The sequence below is a fragment of the Streptopelia decaocto genome (assembly GCF_964273445.1).
Source record: "Streptopelia decaocto genome assembly, chromosome: 2".
Classification (NCBI taxonomy): Eukaryota; Metazoa; Chordata; class Aves; order Columbiformes; family Columbidae; genus Streptopelia; species Streptopelia decaocto.
In genome coordinates, this window is record NC_138655.1 from 114,339,896 (window position 1) to 114,363,322 (window position 23,427).

Consider the following 23,427-nt stretch of genomic DNA (forward strand, 5'->3'; position numbering starts at 1 on the left):
TTTTTGTTGTGAAATTGGATCTCGGGTACCTGGGCTTCTGCCTTGCTGGCGCGGCTCTTTTCGTGAAGGGAAGAGCTTGAAGCGGCGGCCAGGGGGGAGATGCCCCGCCGCAGAAACAGCGCTGGGAACTTGCTTGCTCCGAAACCGGGGAACGCAAAGGGAGGGTGAAGCCGGCGGAGGGAGCAATATAATTATGTGCAGCACAGGAAAAAAATAATTAAAAAACCCAACAACAGACAAACAAAAAACAAACAAACAAACAAACAAAAACCTGAAAGCAAAACTAATAATCGCGTGAGGTTGGAAAGGAGCAGAGCCGGAGCCAGGGAGCCCTATAGTCATCGCTTTGTAAAGGAACGAGGAACTCTCAAGACATGAGCGGGCGCTCTTACGACCCTGCCCGAGCGAATAAACAGGATTCTTAACACAGGACAAGCTGTTTTCTTCTACAAGAGAAAGAAAAAAAAAGAAGAAGAAGAAGAAGAAAAATATTTTAACTCCTCCCCTCCCGAGGCGGGGATGCGTTTAAACCAAAAGCAGCACCGCAGGTTACTTTGCAGCGGGCGGTGCGGGCAGTAGCTCCTGGCAGCACCGGGAGAGAAGCGGTTTGGGTAGGAATGCGGCAGTAAGGGTCTTAGCAGCGTCTCCTCGCACCCGTAGGCTCCTAATTAAAGGCGGGAGGCTCATTAAAGCCCTAATTAAAGGCCATACACATACATACATACATACATATATACATGCATATATATATGTCAAGTTATCCTAAGGGGCGGCAGGGAGAGGAGCGGGTGACAGCTCAGCTCGATGCTCTGCAGGGAAAGAGCAGCCGGGGGCGGTTTCGGGGCACAGCCCCACGGGTGCCACCACGGGGCTGTGTGGAGATTTGTCTCTGCGGCATGAAGTGAGCGGCGTGGGGGCTTTTGAGAGAAAGAGGAAAAAAAAATAAAGAAAAAAAAATAGAAAAAAAAAAACGGTGGCCCCTCTCATCACTGTGCAAAACAGATGCTTAAAAACTGAGCGTGGTCCGCCGCCGGGTCTGCGCCCCTTTCCGCGCACCTGGCCCGCCGGCGAGGCTGCGCGACCGCGTAAAAGCGCACAGGGTCGGAGCTCATGTCAGCCCAGCAAAGGCGCACCTGAAATCAAACCTCCTATTCGACAGGACCCTGGTTTTCTTGGCGGGTTTCTGCATGTTTCTGTCCCTCGTGTCTCGTTCCCGTCGTGATTTTGGCTAGGTGAGAAAAGGGCCGTGAAGAAAAGTTGTTCGTCGTTTTCACGGGATCAGCTTTTCGCTTTTGCTTTTCAGGGATCAGAGATAGGTTTTGGAAGGGGACTACAAGGTCCCTGTTTGAAACCTGACGATGAAACTGAGATGTAATGCTGATTAAAGCTGGTAACTGAACGAGCGCAACGAGGTGTGCAGCAATTACCCGAAGCGATTACTCGCACGCTGGTTTTTGCCAGAGCGCAAGACAGCAAGGAGCAATGTGCGCAAAGGAAGAAAAAATGTACTTCGAAAGCATAACGAAGCCTCATGAAATGGCTCTGTCGTGCCAGACTGACACAGGCGACAAACACCTGCATTGGTTAGGTAGCAAACAAACTCCGCGGTATAGATGGCGTGTTCTCTATTTACGGATAAAGAAATAACGAATGATTTAATTTAAACGGGTTCGTACAAGGCAGCCGTCCTGCTCAGGTGCAGCGGGGTTTGTAACTGTGCTCTGGGGAGCGGGGTCGGTATAGCGGGGACAGGTTCTCTGTGCCCGCCTGCAGCGGGGGCGACAGCGGGGACTGGCTACTCCGGCTCACACAGCCCGAGAAGGACGCGCGGGGGCTTATTAATTACAACCCCTTGATTGGGAAAGCAGAGGGGGAGCGCTGGGGCAGTGATGTGTGTCCCCGATACTCCCCTCCCGTCCGTGAAAGCACCCCCGTCCCCGAGAGGGCCACGGGCAGGGGTGGCCAGAGCAAAGCAGAGAAGCCAGTCTCTCTCATTTTTCCCACTCAGGTCGCCGGACCCGCGTGTCTTCTGGCTCGGCCTCGGCGGGGGAAGGAGTCGCAGCGAGGATTAGGCGGCCGGAGCCGAGCCCCATTCATTGCCCGCGGGGGAGGAGGGGGTGCTCTGGACGTCTAGACAGGACTCATTTCCTTATCGGAGGCGGAGCGAGGGAAAAACTAAGAAAATAAAGATTCTCGTGGGATTGAGCAAAAACTTGCAAGGCTTAATTGAGTAAGAAGAGTCATGCCGTAAGGACGAACCTCTTTAAAAATAAAATAAAACGAAGCTCCTGGGTTTTTGATCTCCAAGGTACGAGCAGGGACCCTCAAACCCCCAAGGCCGTTCCCTCTCCCAGAGGAGCAACCCCCTGCCCGGAGGTGATTGCCACCTCCGCTCCACGGCCGCGCCGCGGCCTCGTTCTCCCCGCTACTCTCCGCGCCCGACCGCGCAGTGCCGCTCTCACCGCGCAGCGCTCCTCACCGCCGGGGCCGAGTCTTTCTCCCCGAGCTAAAGGCAGTGACGGCTCACCCCACGGGGCTGGAAATCCGCGGCGAGGCAAAGCAGAGAGGGCTCCGGGCTTTGCCACAGCTCCCGGGGCTGAGCCGATCCCCGCGTGTCGGTGTTTTCCAGCCAGGCGCGGTCAGCACCGAAATATCCACCGCCACCCGCCGCACCACCCTCCCCTAAGCCCTGACAGGCCAGGCACGCTGGGGGCAGCCCCTGCTAGGGACAGGTATGTTACGACCTGGCTGCCCTGGGACGGAGATAAGCAGGTTCTGCGCTGTTACTTTGATGAGACCTTGGCTTTTTTGTCATCCTTATTTTGCACGGCGCATAGAGGAGGTAGGAAACCAGAGGGGAATTTAGCATCCCCACCACCACCGCAGGGAGGGTGAAGAAGATAGTTGCCCAGGCTATGTGTACCCTCCTTTTTATTTCTTTTCAGGCAGGCCGAACTCTGCTTTTCAAGCATGGACAAGGGAGAGCAGGGCCGGGACTCCGGGACCCCCGTCCCGCCGCTGCCGCCTGTCGCACACCGGGAGCGTCCTCAGGAGAGGGACTGTCCCGCAGGGGAACCGGGATGTTAAAGGAGGGATGTCTCTCGAAGTAAAGCGATAAAGGGTTTGGGGGAAATTTTGTTTGTTTGTTTTCTTGGAATTGATGTCGGGAGAATCGTTCGTCTCGTTGTCTCTGTGGCGAGAGGTGATGCTGCGTGAACTGCCCTTGCCCCTGCAGGGTCTCCTAGTTCCCCGGCCGCGGGGGCTGGCTGGGGTCTTCCTCTGCGCCCCTCTCCCCCAGCTCCAGGGTAAGGCAAGACCCGGCCCCGAGACCACTGTGTGTCGCACTGAAATCTTAGCCCTCTGCCAAAAGCTTCAGGCGCTTCTAAATACGCATCCTGTTTGAGACTATATATTCTATCTATTGGCAAATTCGGGTAATAAAAGGGCAAACCGCGGTTGGTTCTCGCTCATTTCAAAGCGATAAGGCACTATTGTGTGTTGCCCACTTCGCTGGCTGCGAAGGGTGACCCAAATAACTGTTTCTCCATATTAAATAAGTTCAGCAGGAACAGGAGTGGCACAGATCTGTACCTGACTGGGGTTAGTCCTTCCAGCGCTATGTCCCCTTGGCACAAGCCTGCGTATTGAAAGCTTCTCAGATTCTGTTTTGGGTTTAGAAGTTGGCACTTCACTAAGAAAAAATGAGTGTCCTCTTGAGTCGTTTTAGCAAGCAAATCTTGTAAGTCCTCTTTTATTTAAAGGACTTTAGTTAGATTGCCCGTTCTTTTCATTTACGGGAGGATTTTTACATGAATTTTACACGTTTACAAGAGCACTGGCGAGCAGTTTACTTAAATCACTGATTTGGGATAATCTGCGCGTTGGCACCATCAGCCCGTCCTGGTTTTGTCTCCATCTTACGTGCTTGATCAATACCATCTAGTTTGGTGGAACCGATGAAACGGAATTGAAGAAAAGTGTAGGACCAGTGGCCAGTGTACTGGCTTGGCTTGAATCCAGCAAGGGTCTCAGCTGGGCTCTGCCGAGTAGACTACATCTGATTGGGATGACAGTATTTGGGATCTGGTGCAGGAAATACAACCGCACGATCAGCCTTAAGGAACCTTCTGTCCCAGCAGAAGTCGCACAACGATGAAACGGCTGCTTTAAAAATTTCGGTCTTTTAAAATTTGAATTTTAAATAGAAAATTGTCACATGTACGCACGCGAAAAAAATAAAATATTTTCTCCTTTAAAACCATATTTCCACTGGTTCTTTGATTTTTGCCTCGACAAAGCGAATAAGCCTAGGAATCATTTCGGGAGCAGCCCCGGCCCTGTGGCCCTGTCCCCCCGCCCCTCTCCCATGGCTCAGAGGAGCGGGGGGCTCACCCCGAACCTCTCAAGCCGCCGGGGCCTCGGGAGGGAGCGGAGCCCGGTTGTTGTAAGGGGGAGCGGCGGTGGGGAGCCTGCCTGAGGTCCGGCCGCCCCCTGCCCACCCCGCGGGCGGGCAGAGCCCATCCCAGCCCTCCCCTTCTTTTTCTTCTTCTTCCTCCTCCTCCCGCCCGCCTCCGCCCCCTCCTCCGCGGTCGGGCCGGGGCCCTTGACGTGTCCCGCCACCGATTGGCCACCGGCCGATAGGATCTCCGCGGCCCCGCGTTAAGGCGGGGGAGCGCGCAGCACCCGGTGCAGAGTGTTTCCCTTCCGCTCGCTCGGTAACCGCGCTCCGCTGCCCTCGGTACTCCCGGTCCGGGCAGCGCCGTGCCGAGCTGCTTCTCCGGCGGGTGGCCATGGAGTACACACCGCCCCCCAAGCCGCAGCTCTCTTCCCGGGCCAACGCCTTCTCCATCGCCGCCCTCATGTCGAGCGGCAGCTCCAAGGACAAGGAATCCCCCGAGAGCACCATCAAGCCGCTGGGTGAGTGGGGAAGGGGGTGACCGCCGGTTTCTGTGGGGCGCGGAGCTCTCGTCCCTCCGTCAGTCTGTGCCGGCGGAGCCCGCTTTCCGCTCAGGCTCACCCCCCTCAAAGCTCCGGCAGTCGGGTCAGGCAGCCGCGGTTTTCCCCTTGCCCACAGGTTTCCCCCCGCTAGGAAAAGCCGCACCGTGGAAGCCGGTTGAAGTCTCCTCATTGCCCGCCGTCTTTTTCAGGCAAGGCTGTAGCACAAACCGTTTTCTAAATTCCTCCGGTTTAAATTGAGCCGTTTATTAAGTTTTCCGTTCCTAGAATAATCTCGCACGCTAAGGCAGTTATATTTTCTTCATTGGTATTAAATGGACCTCTTAAATACTTATTGCAAATCATCTATGTTTTTAAAGTCAAATAAGAGTATCTCTGGTATCGCGCCTAACCTTAGAAGGGGTTGTAAAACTTACATCGCTTTGCTCCATAGCTACTCGGTGTAGACTCAAAGATTTTTTCATTCTACATCGAGCCGGGACGATTTGTATGGTAATTCCTCGCGATCTTCGGGTAAGAGATTTCGCTTCTATTCGGTCGTCTCGATTCAGATTCCCGAAGACTTTAAAAAAATATTAGAACTTATCTTCCTCCTTCCCTCCCCAACCCCCAAATTTCTGCGGTTTGTGGTCATTGCATGTATCGACTTCGCAGAAAACTTAACAAAAAAGCACTAAGCTTTCAAGGCGCCAATGAACAAGGCTACATTCAAGCTTATAAGAATTAAGAAAATGTGTCGCTCTCAGTGTCTCTTCCATCTAATCAACTGACTTAATAGATTTCGCATAGTCCAGGGATTCATTGTGAACTTTATTTTTTAGTTCAGGCGATGACGTAGGCCGGGAATGGTGTAGTATTCCCGTTTGACATATTTACACGGTCTTGTGTTAAACGTAGCTATTTGTCTTTATTTTCTTTTCCTGAAAACACTCACTCAATTACTTTCAAAATTATTATTTTTTAAAACTCATTGCCCCGTGTTGTTCAGTTAGAAATCGAAGGGAAAGCACTGCCTATAACTGTTTTATTTATTAAGTGGAGATTTGAGGCGAAATCTTTCTCTGTCAGGGCAGGGGACATTCGTGCACCTCCCGTTTCTTTGGCGCCGGTCGGTGGATCCGTCGCCTCATCTCGGTGCGGCAGCGCGGGGCTGGGACAGAGACCCCCGCAGCCCTGTTCCTTTATCCTCATTCGGCTCAAACACCAAAAGCCTCCCGGGGCTTGCAAGTAGGAGGGGGAGCACCGGCGGGACCCAGCGCCGGCGGCAGCTACCACACCCGCGCAGGTTGCGTGGCCGCACGCAGCTACCCCGGAGTCTCTTTCTCCAACGGAGCGTGTTCAGCCTCAGCAAACCGTCTGGGAGGTGGGGCAGACCCGGCTTTCTGAGCGGGTGAGCCCGCGACCGGCCTTGAGTTAGTATTAGGAGCTCACTACCCCGTGGAGGAAGCGCGGAGACTGCGCTACCGCACTCGGGCTCTTTCTGTGTTACGCGCTCTGGCAGCGGCGCAATTTAGGAGAATCTGGCCGCGTTTCCCCAGTGTGACCCCAGAGCCGAGCGCTCCCGTTTTAATGAGAATTAGTGACCTTTCCATGGAAACCCTCGCTTAGCAGGGAGGCAGCGAGCAGGACGCGCCCTGTCCCCATACACCCCGTGGAGCGGGTAATAGCGGGGCCGCACTGCTCCCCGCCGTCCCCCGGGCATCAGCCTCTATGCACCTTCGGGGAGAGGCGCCACTCCGGGCTCTTCCCCGAGCTAATCTCCGAAAATCATCACCCCTGCCTTTCAACGACGACCTGTCGCCTAAGAAACAGCGAGGATCTACGGGTGTGCTGGATCAGAGGGTGGGAGCTGAACGATAAATGCCTTTATTTTAATAGTTTTTCTCGGCGGTTGTACCGTTCTGGCTCAACCCTCTCTCTCTTCCCTCCCCCCCCCTCCAAAATTCTGCAGAACAATTCGTTGAGAAATCCTCTTGCGCACAGCCTTTGAGTGACTTATCCAGCCTGGATCCTCACGGGGATTTTAGCACCAGCCCTTCGTCCTTGTGCACGGAGCCCCTCATCCCCACCACCCCCATCATCCCCAGCGAGGAGATGGCCAAAATCTCCTGCAGCCTGGAGACCAAAGAGCTCTGGGACAAGTTTCACGAACTGGGTACCGAGATGATCATCACCAAATCCGGAAGGTAAGGCTGGGCAGCGCCGGGGCCCCTCCGGGCAGCTTTGGAGGCTGGTGGTGGAGGCGAGGGAAGGCAAAACAAACAAAACCCACAGGTTTTATTTTGGGAGAACAGCACGGATAGATTAAAGGGAGGGGGGTGAAGCCCCTTAATTGCTGCCGTGCTGCTCAGCGCGGTGCTGCGCGGTGCGCGGAGCCCCGCGGGGAGCAGAGGGAGAGGCGGCCGGGGCGGCAGTGGGGTTCGGTTCGGTTCGGTACGGCCGGCTGACATCGACCCGGGGGGCTCTGGCGGCTGGGTAGAAATGTTGTTTGCTTAAAATTTGGTGTGTGGCTAAAAGCTCCTTCGTGCCGCGCCGTGATTTTGCAGTTCTGGCTTGGTGCAGATGCGGGGAAAAGCGATGTCGTGGGGAAATAATTCAGTCAGGGCTTGGTTTGGTTTTATTTTCTCTGGGTTGCAAATGATGTGCAAAAGAAACCCAGGCTTTCTCGTCACCTCAGACCATTCTGTTCCGTCAGTAAAGCTTTTTGAGTTTGGGTCAGTCAAACACAGTTTGCAGGAGCCAAATATCTTGTCGAGTTTTGTAATCCCCAAAGTTACTTGTTATTAATGTATCATCCTTGATGATTTTTTTTTTTTTTGGTCCTAACTCGTGAGCCCTACCAGCATGTGTTTTAAAAAATACTAATAAAAGTACACATAAAATCTGCAATTTGAAGTTCAGAGTCTTAAACTGTTTAAAATGATTTCACTTTATTTCTGGTCTACGGCATAACCTTCCATTTTTAAGTTGCGTTTTGTCAAAACGTAAGTGGAGAAATAAAAGTTTAGTTCTGTAAATTCCTCTCAGAAATATCGTGAGCGGGCTTAAAAGATCATGCATCTAAAATGTATGAGAATATTAACGGAAATAAGTTTTGCAATATTTCTCTAACACGGGTATGGTTCCCATTAAAAAAAAATAATAATAATAAAAATCTGTATTTTCAAAGACTAATGTACTTTAGGTAAAACTATTTTCCAAAATCGTTGTGTACTTTCAACTACCAGGCAAAAGTATATTGCTCTTTTACTACTTTTTCTTTTTGCTTCCAAAAATCGTTCCGATTTCAAGCTGCTCTTTCTGTGCATGTTAAAGAGATACACAGGATTTAACTTCTATCATGCTGAAGCAGAATCAATAGGGGCTTTGATTTTTTTCAGGTGGTTTAAATATGATTTTTATTTTTAGCAGCTTTTCAGAAGCTCTCTCGGTTCTGTTCCCCATCCCTATATTTATTTTCTCATTTGCCTATATTTCAGGAGAATGTTTCCTACGATCAGGGTTTCCTTCTCGGGAGTGGATCCTGAAGCCAAATACATTGTGTTAATGGATATAGTTCCTGTAGACAATAAAAGATACAGATATGCCTACCACAGGTCTTCCTGGTTAGTGGCTGGAAAAGCTGACCCTCCACTCCCTGCAAGGTTTGTAGATTTTACTGATGGTCATTTCTTTATATTCTTTACCTTTTTTTAAGTTTATTTTTTATTTTTTTTCCTTCAAGAAATACACACTATTAATCTTTCCACCCTGTTTGCAAACAGTGCTCTGAGACTTTGAGTCTGTGCTTAACCAAGTTGATTGCAAAACTCTTGATTAATTTCTGTGATGCAGAATCGGGCCTCAAATCTCTGCTTGAGGCTTGGTTTATACTAAATGTTCCAAGGCATGCAGGATTTGGCTAAAGGCTCTTTATATATGTGTATATATATTTATACGCACATATAATTTAAATGAAGTTTGCCTCAATTCAGATAAGAAAGCTTTGCTATTTTTACTTTTTTTTTTTTTTTTTAATATATTGATTTGTCTCTTGGGTTTCCTTCCCGCGGCATTTCACCTCATAATTCAAAACAATCCAGGCACTACCAGCCAAGTCCACATACAAATACAATATTACTGTTCAATGCTGTTTATGCTTGAAATTATACTATTTCTTGTTAACATACTCAGTGTTTACTAACCGATAATTTTACTCTTGCTTTTAGTTGTCTTTTAGACAGCAGACAAAGCATGGATCTACAGTTCTACAGTGCAGAGATTTATTTTTAAATTTGTTTATTTATAAATCATGACATTTTCTGAGATATTAGGGAAAAAAATCAAGTAAATTACCCTCCTTTTCTATATGGAAATAAAACGCTGTTAAAAAAAAAATCTAAAATAATTCTGTTACTTTAGTTAATGACCAAGTCCTTTCAGCATCAGGAAACTGAGGCTGCAGTGCTGGGCTGTAGGGTAGGAGAGCACTTCAGCAGAGACCCACACTTCACTGTATTCAGCCCAGCACTTCAGTACGTACTTAAGCACCCAAGTCCAGTAAGACTGAAGCACATGTTGAACGGCTTTGCTGAGTCAGAGACGGAGATATGGAAATAACGTGGATGCCTCTCTGGCTTCAAAGAAACTTTCCGTAGAGGGCTCTGCGCAAGGCAAACAGATCCACTCCAGGTGGCTTAGCGCAGGGTTAAGAACTTGCTTATTACAGAGAGGGAAATTAGAAGTGAAACACAAGAAATGCAAGCACATTCATGTGTGTGTGTGTAAGAGCATGGGGACCCAGTCCTGCACACTTTCTTCGTATAAATAGTTTGACTGAAATCTTGCTGACTGTTGATCTTTGGAAGGCGGCTCAGGGAAGTAAACAAACAAAATGCGCATGCAGAGAAGCTGTGATTAAAGACAGCAACCTAGGAGTTATGTCGGCTTTGTTTTCATGGCCAAAAACTCCTTCTTGCAATGTGGTTAACGTCTGAGGGCTTCATTTGATGTATGGTAATAGGCACTGATCAAAACCCAAAGGAAAAACATGGATCCTGCTCCAAAAGAGTCAGCTTCAAAAGAAGAAATAAGGGAAGGACAGAAATAGGTTTAAGGCAGGGTTCTCCCTTTCTTATTTTTCTGTTCAAGTGCCTTTTGGGATACCTTTAAATAGACTTCTAATTCACACTGTCTGTCATAGACTAGTTCAGTGAGGAAATACTGACAAGAGTATAAGACTAGATTGATTCTTGGAATAATTAGCAACTGCCATACTGATTGTTTTATATCTAGGGTCAAACCTTCTTGAGTTTAATATTTATTATCATAAATATCATATTATACTATGGTAGCTCTTTAAGGTCCTCATCGAGTCAGCACTGCTATGTGCAAATGCGTACCTGTGCTGTTTCATTTAGGGTTGTCTTCAAGAAGTTTTGCCCTTATGTTCAGTGGTACCTTTCCTGTTTCATTTTCAGGATGTTTAGCCAAAAGACACATAGCATGGGCACAGATAACTTTTTCTTTTTAGGAATGGTATACATACACATTTATACACTTTCTCCTTATGCTCCTGTTTGGTGAGAAAAATTATGTCAGGAGATTCAGTGTGCCAATGTTTGCACTGTCTGTGCTTTTTCTGGAGTGTTAATACATCTTTAGAGGTGGGAGGCCTCAGTCTTGCTCAAGCAGATTAAAAGTAGTACTCCTCCCCACTTGAAACGGGTTTGGTCCTGCTCCAGTAACAGGAACCCTTTATGAAGTTATGATTCCTTGTCTCCCAAACGTGGTTTTAGCTCTCCTTACTTGAGGCTCATCAGTGAGGGGTGTAGGCATGCTGAGCATCTGGGTGCTGGTATCGAGGTGCTAAATGCTCACTCGCATCACTGCCTGCATCTACATAGGCATGATGGCATCGGGGAATTGTTCAGGGCTCACGTTATGTATGGATTAGGTGTTTTGCTCTTTCCACCATAAAAATAACTTTCAACACTAAGGCAGCTTTTTTTTTTTTTTTTTTTTTCCAAATTTAATAAGCATTCTGTGATTCTGTTTGAAAGATTAGCCCTTCAGGGAACTTTCTACAAAAACCAGTTTTATCCCTGTCTTCCTGCTGTCAGCATTTAAGACAAGTTTATGTTGCAATGAGCACTTAAATACTTTTCAGAGAGTCTTTTGTAAATGTTCTGAAGTGCTCTCTGAAGATAGAATTCCTATGTGATGTTTTGTTTGTTCTTCCAAATTGGTAAGACTGTGTGAAACATCAGTTTAATAAGTTTCAGCATGTACCTTTATTTGGTGTTCTTCCTTTTTTCACCTCCTTTCACTCAGAAGCCTGTCTTTTTTCTTTTTTATTTATTTTTTTTTTAAACCGTATTTGGCTACAATAATTTGTTTAATGAAGTTATAGTGTTTGCACACTTAGAGAACTCTAGGTAGGAAACCTTTAAAAGGTATCCTGTTTTGGAAATTATTTGAGACATTGAGGTAATTAAAAGCAGCATCCACAGGGCTTGTAGGACCAGACCAACTGTTAAACTAAATAGAAGGAAAGCAGTGTCGCATTCCTAAATATGCAAGAAGGAAGCAGTACCCAAACTTTGCATATATCATGAAACATTATACACCATGGAGCAAATTCACATCCTAATATGGCTCCGAAAGCCTTTGTGAACTGGAGCGAGCAGCCCTTCTCATCTGGCTGGCCTTAGAGCTCTTGTGAACTTCTCGGGGAGCCTCATGTGCTGCGCTGGAATGTGCACACTTATTTCTCTAACCCCTTTGCTCGTGCGTGCTTGTGGTCTCTTCGGCTTCTTCTACTTCAGAGGGCAATATGTCAGGTTTTCAAGCCTCTTTGCTGAGGCGTATGAACTCAGGCTGTAGGAGAAGTGTATGGGTAGGTGTGGTTCACCAGGTGGAACCACATGTTGCAGTGGGATTAATGGTGCGTAGCAAATAAGTGAAGAAAGTCGAGGTCTAGTAACATGTCCATGTAACCAATATTCAGGTGCCCATCCTTCAGTGACTTTCCTGTCAGCGCTCTGCAAACTTCCAGGTGCTTCCTAGTTTGAAAGCAGTGCCAAGTATTAACTGCCTACAGTGTAAAGCAAATGAGCTCAGCTTTTAGACACATGAAGATCTTTACTCATTCCCCAGCACATACTTGAAATAGTTTGACTTTTTGCTCCCAGTTAGTCAAACCTTGCTGAGCATGATGCTCTGTGGTCACAGCGAACATTAGTAGTTATCCAGACGTTCAAAATTAGGAGTCAGGCTCAAAAAAAAAAAATCACAAGACTGGCTGAAGAGTTGCAGGACATATTTGGGACTTTTTTTGTTTGTTTGTTTTGTTTTGTCTTCTCTAATTCAGGGCTCTAAGGATTGAGCTTTTCATTTTTTTCAGGAAGGCAAACTATTTTCACGAGAGGTAAAATTCTTTTCACATAACGAGATTCCAGGTCTTGGATTTTCAGATAACAACATGATTTTTCGCAGGCCTTGCAGTGCAATCAGCTGAGTCGATAACAGTGAGGACACTTGTATGGTAGGAATATTTTACTGTGACAGGAACCCTGGCTCAGCATCTGTCCCATGGACTTAGCTATACCAGCCAAGTTGTGCTTTGGATCAATATAAGGAAAACATCCTGCACATCTGAAGCAAGCTGTGCTAGTAAAACTTCAGTTTCACTGTGTCTTGGGGATTCTGCTGGCAAAAACTGAGAGTGCAGGATCAAATATCCTTCCTCTTTGAGCAACAGAGTTGTGCTCCCTGGAGCCTTTAGTATAGGCATTCCTTGATTAGGGATCGTGTAGTGTATCAGAGAGTTACGCCCCATCATTTAGTGTTTTTTCCATTCTCCTCTCGCCTAACCAAAATCATAGCTCAACAGCAACAAAAAATGTTTATCTTTCTAATCCAGCATCTCAGCACTGCGCCGCGCACCTAATGGAATAAATTCATCCGTGTGGCCAAACACGTCACCTGAAATGAGAATCAGGCCCTCAGCAAGTGATAACCGACACCAACAGAAGCAGAACAGGTCTGGTTTGCACTAGTTGAAGGTCTAGTTCAGCTCTTAATTCACTATCACAAAAGAACATTTGAGTTAAATAATTTTCAGCAATACATTATTCCTATTAAATCATTGTTTTAAAATAGCTTGGCAGTTGTAATTAGTCTAGTCATAATGTATATACCATTGTATCTACATGTCTTCTGTGCTTCCTTTTCTTCTGCTTAATTTCCCAAGTGGTGGGTTGTTAATTACAGAGCTGCAATTAATTTTTTCATGTCAGACCACTGTGCTGGACTGCAGCCTTCAACCTCTTATAAACAGATGTCACCACAGCTAATGCGTGATCGAGTGCAGGTTAAAATCATTATCACGGCTTAATGTTACATATAAAGAAAAATGCATTTTTATCTACATTCCCCCATTATCTCTCTAATGACACCATGTTTTTTTCTCTTGGAGCTGTAGTCATTGTTATTTTAAGTGCTTGTTAGTACAGCTGTGGGGAAAGACATGATCAATTTTTCATTTGGGAAAAGACACAACAGCAAATGTTAGTTAATGTCTCAATTTTAGATAACTAGATAAAATAATAGGTATGATTAGAGAGCAATCTAGCCCTTCGACATGGAATTCTTCATTATGTTCCAGTGAACTAAACAGCTCAAGTCATCTGCTTTACTGTCTTTCATTTATGGTCATATTTTAGGCATACATTAATTTGGGGGGAGATTGTGTCTTGCAGCTCTGTATTAACCCTGAGCTCTCAGGAAATCCCTGTCTGTGAAACCACTGCATATCCCAAAAGCAAGATATTACAGGCTTTTAATTTCATGTGGAAGTGGTGCCCATGCACAAGACAAGAGGTGAGATTTTTTTTTTGTAAGCAGGCCTTTTTCCTGTTTTTTTTTTTAGGTTGTACGTACACCCTGACTCCCCATTCACTGGAGAGCAACTGCTGAAGCAGATGGTGTCCTTCGAAAAAGTCAAACTCACCAACAACGAGCTGGATCAGCACGGCCACGTGAGTAGCCTTCCTGGTGGGAAAGGGTAGAAGATCTGACATAGAGGAATCACTCGCTTGTGCCACAGGGATAAACTTGTGGGAGACACCATGATGCTGAAAGGCTGCTATGGCCCTCACCTTACAGGTCTCTTGGCTGGCCCTTCATAGTGCAGTGGAAGAAGATGCTGTGTGAGGCTTAAACATGTTGTGTTTTAATCTCTGTTGTAGAGAACAGGTGACTTCAGAAATCAGGTTTTTTTTACCTGTTGTAAGGTAAAGCCCAGGCCAACAGTAGCGTTCAAATTATGTGCCTACTGTCATCAGAGACCAAACGTCCATCGGGGACAAGCTCAGGGTGGTGTTGAGCATCAAAGTGAGGGAGATAAGGGAGGCAGGTGAGCTTTTTGTTGTCCATTTGCCTGCATTATGCTGTAATTTCACAGTATGCTCAGCTAGCAAGCTCGTATGCTTTTCCATGTGTGCTTGGATGCTTGCTTTCTTCACAGACGACCTGTTAGGGTTGGGTCCCTCAATAAGAACTCTTTTACTTCCTGACTCAATGCAGCATGGGGACAGAGTCAGCAGAAAACACTGATGTGGCACCAGAGTGAGGGCTACTGAATTATAAAAATAAAACAACTGTGCCTCAATTGCCCTTGAAATAACTATAGGTTACTTGCAGGTCAAGGTGCCACAGGGTGTACTTGCATCTTTAAAAGACACAGGTCCCATCTCTGATTGGTACTAGTTTGTTGTCACAAGCCCCAAGGCTGGAAGCTGGTAAATAGGATGCAGAGGGCTCTCCTCTCACTATGCTCCACTGGTGAGGGCAACTCCTTTAGCTACCTGTCTAATGGTCGGTGGTAAGAAAAAGTGTTATTTGTCCTGTCCCCTCCCCAAGAGTGTCTATAAAGTGTAGAAATGGCTTGGTAGTACCTCTGAATTGCAAAGAAAGAGCTAAAATCATTGTCTCTAGGCTTGGTCATTCCTTGGAGGAAGGCTGGAAGAGCCGGGGGATGGATCTGAAAGGGCTGTTGGCTGGGAATGGGGCAGTTAAGATGAAAGAGCATAAATGTAGAGTTGGTAAATGAAGTGCTGGGAAGAGAAGAGTGATTTTGAACTCCAAATCACGCGTACAGGTAACTAACCTGTAAAGCCGAATAATTGTGCTGTACACGGTGTGAGAAATACCTTTCCTAGTGTGGTATTTATTGCCTTTTTGGACTGTGTGAGACAGCGGCCGTTTGTCTGAGCTGTGTTCTCTGCAATGCTTCTCCATCGAAAGAGAATTCTTACTCATTTCGAGCCCTAAGAATTGAACTGCAGCCATGATAATTTAAAGGACATCCTGGAAACAGCAACAAAAGTTGTTAAAAACCAAAAGAAAGTGCAGATAGATGCCTCTGTGTTGTTCTTTTATAAAAGATCCATTTGTGGGTATATTTTTCTTTAACCCAGTTCCCACCGTTGTTCCTTTCCTGACTAGTGGAGAATGTATTTTTTTTTTCTCTTTTATTTCATAATCTGTAGAAGGGCAAAGCTGAAGATTTGTGGGCTCTATCACCGAGTGATGATAGAGCAGTATATGTGCGCATTTAAAAAGAAACATTTTTCATCATAACAGGGGCCATGTGTGCCTCTAATAAAAGGCTCGCAGCAGTATATTGCAAACTAGTTAGGAGTGATGCAGTTCCCAGAAGCCCAGACGAGTATAAAAAAGAAGTAGGTCTAAGAAGCTGTCGGGAACAGAGACATGTGACAGAGCAAGAAGACGTAATTGTCTCAGATACAGGCAGTGAGAGAAAATGATCCATAGTGTTTGAGATGCGGCATCCTGATTAACTTTCCAAGAAGTGGCAGAGGTGGATCTCATTCTTTATGCGAAGGCTTTGGACAGCTGAAGTTGATGGAAAGTAAGACATGTTTGGTTAAGAATAGGCCCAAAAAACTTGATCCCATGTTGAGATTTACATGACAGGTGTTATGGCATTGTGGAATGATCTCTTTTTAATATTTTGTGGGGTTTTTTATGTTCCAAATTGCGGTGTCAGATTTTATCTGCTGACTTATTGAAGCTATGTAAATACTATCTTTGGATGACCACTATAATTAAGGAAGAAATTAATTCTCCGGAGCTTTCAAGGAGGGCTCACTGTGGCATTTCTGAGCTCTTGTGTACTAAGAGAAGGGGAGAATTGAAAAGCCTCCTGAAGCCTCTCCATTTTGAAAGAGCCCTTCACTGATGAGATCCTTTTAATTAACCTGCTAAAAATCTTAATTATGTTTAATAAGCCATTTTAGTTCCTGAGGAAATTCTAATGACCTAGGACACCTCTAAATACTAGTTATTGAGAAGCTGGATCCAGCCCGATTCCAGTTTGTTATAATTGCTTGATTTCTTCATCTGCCAGGAGACAGTTTTGGTTGTTAAGGTAAATATGGCATTTTATTTGTAGGGTGGTTCATTTCCTGAAAAGGAATCTGAAGAGAGGCATTTGTTTGTTTTCTCTTATTCCAAGACTTTTGGAGTTGGCATGCATCTCTTCTTGTGTATCTTCAGCAGCATGCATAACCCCATAGCTATGTACATATTCTCCCCAAGCATCAAGCAGGAGTCTTATCTCTGTATGCATGACATACAGCTTGCTCCATGGAAACACATTCAGACATCTTTATCAGAAGAAGGAAATGGCTCCTGTCTCTGGATTTTATAGCCTAGCGAGTAATTCCCATTTTTCTCATTGTGGAACATTTATGAATGTGATTTTTAAATTTTTAAATTTATTTTTAGATTTACTTATGTATTATGTGATGTTTGTCATATGGACTGCTTCTTTTAGGACTTTTGGTTGAGTTTGTTGGGGTGGCATTTTTTCCTGCTTTACGGTGAGGTGAAGCATGAGCATATACGTTATTATAAATTGCTTTTCTGGAATTTATGAAAACAAGACTCAAACACATGAATGTTTGCAAAAGTAAAGACAAAGGTGTGAACATGGCCAACAAGTAACTGTGAAAGCAAGGGATTCAGAATAGCCACAGAGAGCAATGCCCAGGTGTTGTTTGTTGTTGTTTGTTTACTTTTAAAATCAACCTGGCAGAAATTAGGAACCTCCATGCTTTTAGAACGCAAATTTTGTCAGGTAACAACCTTCTTTAGTGAATGTGGAAGCCACATTCACAGCGTATTTCATGAATTCAAAGCCACCTTGAGGATTTTGCAGCTGGCATCCAGATTATGGCTGGCGAGTGGTCTGGAGCCAGATGCCTACAAACCTGCCTGACCTTACAGCAAATAGAAAACCTTATAAGGATGGAATCTGGTCATCTCCCCTGCCACAGGCTGTCAGCACAAATGCAGATGGGATGGCTGGGGGGTCTGCAACCATGCTGTACTGTCGATAAGTGTGTGCTGGGGGGGGTTGCTGTAAGTACATGCCCTCAGACACATGGTGTGAACTGTGGAGTTGTCCTATGCAGGGACAAAACTTGGATTCAAAGATCCATGTGGGTCCCTTCCAACTCAGGGCATTCTATGATAGTGCAGCTCATATTTCCCTCTGGGCAGACCAGTGTGAGTGTGCAGAACAGGCATCCGGGATTTTCTGACAGCTACACCATACAGGTAGGGGGCTGCTCAGACTCTGAGACCACCCTTGGATGCAGCCTGTGTATCCAACTCCCTTAAGCTGTTTTGATGGTCCTAACATAAGATGCATGGATATTAAGGAGCAACTTTGTGGAGTCTCTTGCTGACTTTAATATCAGTGAATGCTGCAATGTTGACGGCCTGTGTGGGGATGCAGGTAGACCACCACATACACACACCCTCATGAAAAAGAAATAGTGAGTTTAACCTTGGCCATGGGTCTTTTGTGACCTCCTGGCTATGTTCAGTGCTTATTTTGTACCTGAATGAACTGACTTGCCTCTAGTGGGAATGTGCAGGGTAGAGCATCATGGCAGGGGATGTTATCCATGTGCACTTTTGTTTTGGAAAACTCTCATAAAGGATTACGTAGTCTAGTTTGAGAAATCGAGTTTCTTTATCACAATTCAAGTTCACAGAGTAGTAAAAGGGAAGGGCATGTGTGGGAGCTGCTCTGTCACAGCTTTTTCCTCCTTCCGCTCGGCTGCTGCTCAGATGTAATGTCTCGGTGCGGATAATGCAGCCTTGAAAGGCAATGGGAAGCGCTGAGCTCTGTGGGCCAACCCCTTGGTAAGCTCATAACCATCTATGCACCATCTTTTAAAATGTCCTTTCCAGGTGCTTAAAGCAGTCCAAGTTACTAGGATGGTCAGGCAAAATTGTGCAAAGAGAAGGAAAAGTGCTAAGGACATTAAAGGCAAGGTCAATGGCCATTGTGTGTGCACGTACATAAAATGGTGAAGTAATTCAAGAAAGGACCTGAGTTGCTAAAGTAGACATGTGCAACTTTCAGGATGGTTGTCCCCCATCACTGTAGTGACTTTCTTGTTGCTGTATGCCCCTCCCAAAGTCATAGTGCGACTCTTAGCAATATTTGGCCCCAAAGAAGCAGCAGAGAAAACGTTAATGGAAATTTTAGCCGTGACCAAGCTGTCTCTAAGCTCTCTGCTACAATGCAATGTGCAACCTCTCTCATTGAGCATGAAATCCTGTACCACTTCTGCTGTGTTTCAGCTGTAGTTAACGCTTCCTGAGGAATGCACATTAGCTATTCCAGATGTACAGACCTGCCTGTAACATCATTATGGCCCCTGCAAAATAGAACCACCCACACTATTGCCAATTTCGTCTTGTGACTGTGATTATGTCCAAAACAAGAACTGGTGTGAGCCAAGCTCTGTATTTAATTCTTATATTGTAATACTGTGGTTAGACGCAGCCAAACAGGCCTCCAGCCAGTGGTAACCGAAGCAAGCGGGACTCTGTTTGACTCCAGTGAATGCTGAAATTGGTTAGTTGATGCATTAGGTTTGGAATTGTTTTGGGAGCTCATAAACAATTATTAATGAGGATATAGTGGCAAAGCCTGGTCATTTTGGAGTTCTGTACTGGTTTCCCTCATTGCTCTTATTTTTGTTAGTCTGCAGTGAAGAGCATCTTCGCAGCAGTTTGCTTTAGAGGTTTGCCATAGTGAAAGGATCTGGGGAGTTTTATTTTGGGGCAGGCAGTTTGTGCTGCTGCTGGTGGTGGTTTTTTGGGGTTGGGTTTTATTTTTTTATTATTTTTTTTCTGAGGGGTTCCCGGTTGTTTTCATTCTGCACAGTTTTGCAAGTGTGAATTCTCATTCATGAGCTTTCAAGAGTTACATATTTACACCTGCAGCTGCCACCTGCAAACTGAGACACACGCTTGCAATAGCAAATTATGCATGTAAAACACCTCACCTGTAGGAACAGGTATTTGTGCTTCAGAAAGTGTGCTCACCGGTGGCGTAGGAGTGAGAGGAAACTAGCTCTTGAGATGCCTGCTTTTCTACCTAAAATTTGGGAACTGCCCAAAGAAGCTGTAGACCTTGTCTGGAAATCAACCCCTGGCCAGTTAGATTTCAGATGTCTCCTCTGCAGTGTTAATTTTATATATATAGATATATATATAGATCTATCTATCTATATATATCTAAAATTTCCCCTGTACAGTTCTGTAGCCTCCAAGGGTCCTGTTAACCTTCCTCTCAGGGCAATGCCTTCTCACTCTTTCTTGCAGATCATTTTGAACTCCATGCACAAGTACCAGCCAAGGGTCCACATTATTAAGAAGAAGGATCACACAGCTTCTTTGCTAAACCTGAAATCGGAAGAGTTCAGGACGTTTATATTTTCAGAGACAGTTTTTACTGCTGTTACTGCCTACCAGAATCAATTGGTGAGTACAGTTGTTGATTTCCACTGATTTGACTAAATCCCACCCTGCCAAAAACTCTCTTTCCATCAATCTAAACTAAGAAGCTTCCTGATATAAGCTACCTCTCCATGCCAATATCTGTAGTGACCATGCCCAATCTAATTCATATTCAGGAGTAACTCTTACATATGTGGGTAGTACTACTAACTCCACAGAGCTATAAGGATTATTCATGGGAGTAAAGATGGCATGAAAGAGGCTTTTGTTTGTCTTCCCTTTTGTCTATACAAAGCCATTTGCATATTATCATTTAGTCCTTTTCTACTTATACCTCATTAGGGAACTGTTCTTACTTGCAGTGAACTTTCACACCATGAACCATTAGCTGAGAGATATTCTGGTTTGCACGGGATGATTTCATGGGCTTAAAAAGTCGTCTAATTAAGCTGTAAGGCTCAGACGTAAGGGGAATCACTCAGATGTGCTTTTCGGAGGCTGCCAGATTACATCCAGATGTCTGAATTGCAATTTGCATGCCAGTGAATAATATATACAAAATGGAGGAGATCATAACAATGGATTGCTAATGAGTAATTTTAGGAAGTATATAAACAACCGGAGAGCGGAGGCTTTGCTTGACAGTGGATAAGGCTTTAATATTTAAGTCAGTGAAATATGTTGGTGGCTTCAGTGCAATTCAGAGTGTGTTTTAAGGGCCTAATGACCACGTCACTTAAAAGAAAAAACAAAACAAAAACCAAACCTCTTTCCCTCTCTGATTCCCCCAAGTTAAGACAAATATAAGTACCGTTCAAACATGTGGGCAGGCAGCATCACAGAGTCAGTGTACCTGCTGGTTTATTTTAAAGAGTCTTTACTTTTGTTTCATATTAAGAAATAATTAATTTCTAAATGCAATGAATAAAACAAAACTACTGTATAGGGGGACAAAGAAGCTATGAAGTTAATACTGGTAGCATTAAGTGGATCCTTATGACAGACCTGACATCCTGCTTTAAGGCTTTAATATCAGAATGTATTGATTTAAAACTCAGATTTGTATACTGAATGCTGCAGAAAAAGCATTCAGCATCTGTAATCTCAAGCAAATAATATTTGGACAGGCAATTAGATTTTTCCACTTTCTGTAGAAACCAGCAAAATAGTAACAGGCACAAAACCAGCTGAACCTGGTATTTATTTCTGTAGGATGGATCTGTGTTTACTGTTGATATTTACACTAGAGACATGTCTAAACTAACCTTCCCAAAGCGTATACATTGAGTCCTGTAAAATTTCTCAATGGAACATCTCCGGAACCCCTAGAGGTTGATGCTGTCTTTTTATTTATGACTAATGAAAATGGAGCCTTTTCTCATTTTTGCCATTTCTTTCAGAACTGTTTTAAGGAGGGGTTGATTACATTTCTGGAGGTTATTAGATAAAAGCTAAATACATTACACTTTCAACAAACTATCTCATAATTTAAAATTTAAAGGGCATGCATTTATTTAAACAGTCAAACCACTGCCACAGAGTTGAATTGTAGGTCAGATTTCATTTTAAAATGCTTTCTAGCAGATGTTCTCTGATTGTTTGTGAGACAGTCTCTCAGGAAAAATACGGCCATAAATGACCATGAGTCTCATCTGGCTTCGGTGGATACAAAAAGTTTATCTTGTGATGTCATACCAAATCTTTAATATTAGGAAAATGTAAGTTTGATTGGTGAAAATACGCTCAAGAGATGAATAGACATCCTTATTATTCTGCAGTGCAGTTGGCTCGGTGTGTTGGTGATTTAAGTCAATGGAACTATTTAGAAATTTTCTTCTTTTTTTTTTTTTTTTTCAAGGTAGTTCTCAAAATGCTGCCATAAAAATGTTTGCTGGACATGAGCCACTAACCCGCCGCTCTTAGCAACATCACCACGAGTCAAGGGCTTATGGATATCTTGGGAGTAGGATGACACAAGGTCCTGTGGCAAGGCTCAGGGTAGTTTCCATCATCTGCACCTGCACAATGAAACAGCCTCAAACTCTCAGCCAGAGCTGAGGTCCCGCACTGCTTGCCCAGCCTGCAGGGACAACTGGTGAGCTGTAGCACCTCAAAGCAAGGACCTTCCCCAGAGAGCTGGCCCTGGGATGGATCCAACATGCCAGGCAGGGCAGGGAGCAGCCCAGGGGTGCAGTGAGGTTTCCAGGATGGTGGAGCAGCCACTCAACACATCGTTCATATACCGGACATCAGTAATTAAATACTTAGGTTTTGCCTTTCTAAGCCTGTCCCTCTCTTTCTGAGTCTCAGAAGCCAGCTATTAAAAGTGAGGTGGTGGCCTCATCAATACAGGCTTTTTTTGAGGAAAGCCAGGGTGGCATAGCTACTCAGTATGAAATGCTGAGAGCTGTTGATTTTCGTGGGCTAGAGTTAGTGGCATTCACTGCCTTGCAGTATAGGTCCTGTGTTGTCCTTTGTCAATCTCTAACTCCCACTTATAGTCTTATTTTTAATTATTGGAAGAAGTATGGCTGGGAAATTTGAGTATTATGATGATGTCTCAGGTTTTATTCACCAAATCTCATTTGGTTGGACAGCTAGAAAACTTCACAAGGTGTATTTTTTTTTTGCCTGCTCCCAAAAAGCACAGTGGAAGCTACAGGCTATGCTGAAAAGTTTCACTGCAAAGTTAAGGTGACCCCCGATGCCTTGGTGCAGAAAGACTCCTAATCAGTGGGTTACTCTGGCAGAATGGAAAGAATGCACTGGAAAGGTTTGTGGCTTCATTTGAAGAAGGGAGGAGAGTTTTGGTTGTAAGATCTCTGTTTTTCCAGGACTGTGATGGCTTTAATGGTGTTACTCCTTTAACCCAACCTGTGTCACTTTAAATCTGAGTTCTCCCCACGTTTTCCTTTCCTCAGCTTCCTTCCATGCAAAAACAGTTAAGCTGCCCCTGTCATGGCTGGTAGGTCTGGATGGGGACATTTACATTCCAGTAATTAAAAAAAAAAAAGGTGGGGCTGAACCAAGGAAACATCTTCGGGTCTGCAGGCAGTGGCTCCTACTTTGGGTTCATAGTAGCTGGTGTGAAGCTCCACCAACGAGGCTCAGATATTAGCAGGGTGCTGTGCATTGCTTGCAGAAAAGACAAACAGATTCATGCTGGTGAAGTATTTGGAAGCAGCAATGTTGTGCCCTGGGCCGGTTCCTCCTGCTCTGTGTAATGTGAAGGCTGAGCTCACTGTGCCTCCAGTCTTTCCATTGCCGTGTGTACAATACACTCTGGTTTGCCTTCCCAGCTCTGCAGCATATCAAGACTAGCGTGCACACACACACAGGAACATGGATAAAATTAGCAGTGAAGTCAGGAGGATGGATTGTTTAACACTTTGTACGCTCCAATACCTTAACACTATATTCATGTTGCATTGCTCTTTTCTGTGTTTCCAGATAACCAAGTTGAAAATTGACAGCAACCCTTTTGCTAAAGGATTCCGGGACTCTTCCAGACTCACTGATATCGAGAGGTAATGGGGACTTTCTGTTTACTTTCCATGCAGATAAGATAAAGAGAAGAGAGGGTTTGTAGGAAAAGCATCCTTTCAACTCCTGAGAAGCTGTGCATTTTAACGTTATCTTGTT

The 23,427-nt window shown here is 45.1% G+C and overlaps 1 protein-coding gene across 1 annotated transcript in view; it reads left to right on the forward strand.

The window, feature by feature from the left end:
- The first annotated feature begins 4,740 nt into the window (after positions 1–4,740).
- TBX20 (T-box transcription factor 20) overlaps positions 4,741–23,427 on the forward strand; it is a 39,909-nt gene continuing 21,222 nt past the window's right edge. Inside the window, exons 1-6 of the mRNA XM_082044473.1 lie at positions 4,741–4,917; positions 6,908–7,142; positions 8,436–8,600; positions 13,868–13,976; positions 19,651–19,809; positions 23,236–23,312. Of these exons, the coding sequence (XP_081900599.1) occupies positions 4,791–4,917; positions 6,908–7,142; positions 8,436–8,600; positions 13,868–13,976; positions 19,651–19,809; positions 23,236–23,312 (872 nt within the window). The 5' untranslated portion in view covers positions 4,741–4,790. The remainder of the gene's footprint in view (positions 4,918–6,907; positions 7,143–8,435; positions 8,601–13,867; positions 13,977–19,650; positions 19,810–23,235; positions 23,313–23,427) is intronic.